At 51.5% G+C, this 4,669-nt stretch overlaps 1 protein-coding gene across 1 annotated transcript in view; it reads right to left on the bottom strand.

Annotated features, from left to right (window-relative positions):
- Positions 1-1,733: 1,733 nt before the first annotated feature.
- The window catches only part of GALNT17 (polypeptide N-acetylgalactosaminyltransferase 17), a 214,314-nt gene continuing 211,378 nt past the window's right edge, over positions 1,734-4,669 (bottom strand). Inside the window, exons 10-11 of the mRNA XM_029961230.1 lie at positions 4,052-4,319; positions 1,734-3,477 (exon numbers count right to left, since the gene is read on the bottom strand). Of these exons, the coding sequence (XP_029817090.1) occupies positions 3,349-3,477; positions 4,052-4,319 (397 nt within the window). The 3' untranslated portion in view covers positions 1,734-3,348. The remainder of the gene's footprint in view (positions 3,478-4,051; positions 4,320-4,669) is intronic.

Below are 4,669 nucleotides of genomic sequence, written 5' to 3'. Positions count from 1 at the left end.
TTCTGACATGGACCTTGCCCCTGAGGAAGCCCTGAGTGTGTCAAATGCTCCCCACACGGGCACAGGTTTCCATCTTGGGTGATCCTGTGGTTGCAGATCCCACCATGGGATGTCCCACCCCCTGCCCAGCCAGGCCCAGGCTGGAGGTGACACTTCCCTGGGGTGATGGGCACATTTGCTGTGCCCCCAGCTCGGGGCAAGAGCTGCTGCTGCCACCCGAGGAGCTGCTGTGGTGCCTTTGTCACAGGGGGCACCCACAGGGACACCTCCCTCCTGCCCATCCCTCACTCTCCTTACAGGGCACCACCTGGTTTTTAGGAGAACACAGATGTGAGGAAGTGGGTTGGAGTGCCCTGAGCTCCAGGTAACGTTCAGGAACGTTCAGGAACACCCAGCCTGGGTTCAGGAACACTTTTGCTTTATTTACCACGTCTCTCCTCAGTTCTGGGATGTAACTGTGTTATCTGGTGAGTGACAGCAGTGGGATGGATGGGATGGGAGTTAATCTGTGTCCACCATCTCTCTTGATTTCTCCTTCATTTCCATTTCTTTTAAAAGTGGAAGTTTCATTTAAAAAGCAGCACTTTTCTATTAAATAAGTAGCAGAGAAGAATGACTGCCTCTGTATCTCATCAGCAGTGAATCTTTTTAAAACCACTCAGGAGACAAGGCTCAAATCATATATTTAATAAGAATCACTTGGATATCACTTCTTAAAGCAATTAACATATTATTAGAGATAAGCCAAGATGCAACAATTAGACCCAGATTTCTAAGACAGATTCCTACGGTTTCGGAGGGCGCAGACCTCGGGCTGTGGCCTCAGCAATCACCTCTGCATGTCACAAACCAGTGTCAGAATTTCACTTACACGGACACAGCGGATTAAATTCTCACTTTCATTCCTCATTTTGCTCGTGCTGATTTTCCTGATTCTTCTCAGTCGTTGAAAGCTGCAATTACAGCAGCGACAAGGGGCAAACACCTCAGCGGGGGGCTGAGCGATCATTTCCAGCTTCCCCTTCCTTGTGGAGAGTCAGGGGGTTGTTTTCCACATGGAGCACGAAGGAAAGGCATCTATGAACCTCAATAAAGAATCAAAGAGCTCATCACCAGCAGGATCCTCGTCTTGTGCCCCCGAGTGCAGGGATGGCACAGATGGCACAGCAGGATCCTCGTCTTGTGCCCCCGAGTGCAGGGATGGCACAGATGGCACAGGGAGATGCTCTGCCGGGGGCTGCTGGACACAGGGACATCCCAGAGGGGCTGTGGGGACAATCCAGAGAGCGAAACACAGCCTGTCCCTCCTGCCTGGCAGCTGGAGCAGCTCCTGCCCGGGATGGGAGCCGAGGGGAAGCCACACGTTCAGTGGTGCTGCCGGCACAGCCGGAGGGCTGGGGGTGGCACCTCATCCCACCAGATTAAATGTGACAAAGCCCATCTGCTGGTGCCCTGGGCACTGGCAGGACTCGAGCTGGACTGGGAACTAGGAATTCTACCATATTTTTTGTTGTTTATCCTGAAACATTCAGGCTTTTCCCTCCTCTGACCCACACGTGGCTGCCGCTGGTGACTGACAGCAAACTGATTGCTCAATTAAAGGGCTTTTGAGCAGTTTGACCAACCCCCCGGACCTGCCTGGAGTCCACTTCAGCAGCAAATTGCTTTTCTTAGAAGGCAGCAACAAACGGAAGGGGGAAAACATATCATGCATCTAAAGATTTGTGATCATATCAGGTTGGTAAGGGCTGAGATTTATTACACGAGAGATGATGCAACAGCGAAGAAGGAGAGCAAAATTCTACAGTGACTCCCTACTTTGCAGTTCAGGACAACTAAGAGGTTTTACTTCATTAAGGAAGGCAAGGGGAAAAAATCAGGGACAACCCCAATGCTTGAGGGAGCCCTGTAAAGCCTAAATGAACAATCAGTCCTACGTTGCTGTAGAAGGAACAATGAAATATATCTGCTTCTGTTCAATAAATTACTAAAACATCAGTTGTAAACCTGCTGCATGGCATTGAAAATTAAACTCATTAAACATCCAGGTAGCTTCATCCTGATGCAAATGGAAGACAGGCATGAGTGCTCTGCAGCAAACAACTCTGTGCACATCCCATCTTTGGGAACCATATTTACACATACATCTCATATATTAATATATTTTAGTGCACCCTAGCCAGAGGGCAACCAGAAAGAGTATTATTCTGTGAGAAGGACAGGAGAAGGGCTGGCTTCTCCTCTCTGCTGGGCAAGGCCTGTGTCCATCCATGGGCAGCAATTGTGCAGGACCATGTTTCCCTTTTCCAGGTGAGCCAGACACCAGGGCCCCAAATAATGGTCTCCTGTGACAGCTGGGTGGGTTTGGGAGCCAAGAGTTGGCAGCCAAAATTACTGTGAGACCAGTCCACCATATTAACAAGCCTGAAGTGACTTGCAGGTCAAGAATTTCAGCCAAAGTGCCATTTTTTGGTCTCTTGCCCTCCCTCTCTGCTCCTTCCAGAGCTTGGGAAGGTTCAAAGGGACAAGGACAGTCTGGGGAGGGCCTTGACCACGGTGACACATGGAGAAGGCAGGACAGGGAAGAGGACACCACTGCAGAGTTAGGGAGACCACCATTCCTGATGTCCCCAAAGGGTAGGCAGGCATCCCACATCGTTCCCAAGGGGAATTTGGGGTCTCCATGGGAGGGACTGGTGCTGCTCAGCACATGGGTGAGGGAGGGGGGGAATGGGAGATCAGTGGGTTTATTCAGTGGCATTTTGTTTGAGGATATCTGGGATTAAGAGCTGGAGGATGAAGGGTGTGTTTTGTTCCTCCAGCACTCAGGAAAGGGGCTGCTGGATGCAGGGGCAAGGAAGGGAAAAGAGAGCAAGGACCCAGCAAGACAGCACGTCCTTCACCCTCCTCTCCTTTGGGGCCTGGTGACCATTTTCCTCTCACAAGCACCCAAATTTTCCCCCTTGGCAGGCAGGTGTATCCAGGGTGGGTGACCCTGAACCTACCCAGCCCTTTTGGCAGGGCTTGGAGTTGTCTGGGAAAGCAACAATTCCCTGTCAGCACGACGCTCCCGGGGCTGCAGGAGCTCATCCCAGTCGTCCCAGCAGCACCTTCCCCAGTGCTCTGCAGAAGGAACCAGCAGTTCTGCCCCACTTTCACACAGCTGGGGTCAGCTGGGGGACACTTCAGCACAACAAAAGAAAGACAGCGATGCCCATTGCCCCCATGTCCTCTCCTGATAACATGAATAAAGCTCTGTTGTGATATTCCATCCTTTCCAAAGGAGTCCTGTCGGATCAGTCCAGGTCAGCTGTGGCTGGAGTCACACTCCCCTGACTCTTTCAGCCTTTACTTGATGAAGTTTTTAATTGTCCACCTTTGTCCTGTGCAGCTGCGGAGGATCAGATCGATTCCAGCCATTCCCTTGTTCTCCACTTCCAGGCACCTCCCCGTGCCCTTGTTCAGGATGGCACCGTTCTGAAGTGAAAGGAATAAATTAAAATTAAAGGATAGGGGGAAAGCATTAAAAAAATTAAGACTTTGGGTTGCCTGTGAAGCAAATCAGGGTGGCACCCAGGGGTGCAGACACGTCCTTGGGCTCTAGCTGGGTGGAAATGCAATTCCAACAATAAAATAATTCCTAAAATAAATAATGGGAGTGGAATGAGCATCCATAAAGCACCCAAGGAACATCTGGAACCTTTAAATTCCCTGTGTTGGGAAGGTGGGACACTTGTGTACAATGTAGATGATTTACACTCTGCCTTGGCACAAGAATACTGTGTTTTCATGGAGATTACCCACAAGGAATCTGGGAGTCATTGGCAGGGCAGGCCACATCCACCAGATGTAACTAGATCCACCTTTATGGCATCAGAAAGGAAAACTTCTGCTGGAAATGGACCCCAAATCCTGCCCCTGGTCCCTCTTCACCTTTTCCCTCTGCCTTCGGACCCGGCCCCTGCCGTTCCACGGGGTCAGGTGTCCCACACCATCTCGTGTCAGACGTGGGGCCCCAGCCCAGGGTTTGGGAAGCAGACTTGGAACACACCTGGATGAAACTCCAGCGCTTGTGGAGGCTGCTCTTGACCTTGTCGCAGTCCAGGAGCTGCGGGAAGCGGCTCTTCCCGTTATCCACCAGGCACCGGGTGTCCGGGAGCAGGGTCGTGGTGCCCAGGGCACCCAGGTGCAGGAACCCCTCCTTGGTGTAACGTGCCAGCTGTGGGCAGGGGAGGACAGAAAGGACCATCAGTGGGAGCGTCACTAAAGCGATACAGGAAAGGACAGAACTGTGGGGACGGGGCACAGGGAAAGCAGAACTGAAAAGAGGGGAAGAAACAACTTTGTCCAGCCTTTTTAGCCTTGATTTGGGTTTGGGGCTTTTTTCAGATGCAAAAAAAAAGGTGGGGAGATGAGACACAGGGAGGGGGTGAGAATAACTCTGAGCCTTAAATCCATGGGGATTGTCCTGCTCTGCTCTGCCCTGGGATGGCCTCACCTCAACATTGGGGTAGTTTGGGGGGACAGAATGGAAGGAAGGGATTGAGCCATTAGAGAGTGTCCAAAGGAGGCCACGAGGATGGGGAAGGGCCTTGATTTGAAGCCGTGTGAGGACACTGAGGACACTTGGTGTGTTCAGCTGGAGCAGAGGAGACTGAGAGGAGACCTC

This window comes from Manacus vitellinus, unplaced genomic scaffold, assembly GCF_001715985.3.
Source record: "Manacus vitellinus isolate BGI_N305 unplaced genomic scaffold, ASM171598v3 scaffold_32_pilon, whole genome shotgun sequence".
Lineage (NCBI taxonomy): Eukaryota > Metazoa > Chordata > Aves > Passeriformes > Pipridae > Manacus > Manacus vitellinus.
This window is presented reverse-complemented; position numbering and strand designations above follow the sequence as displayed.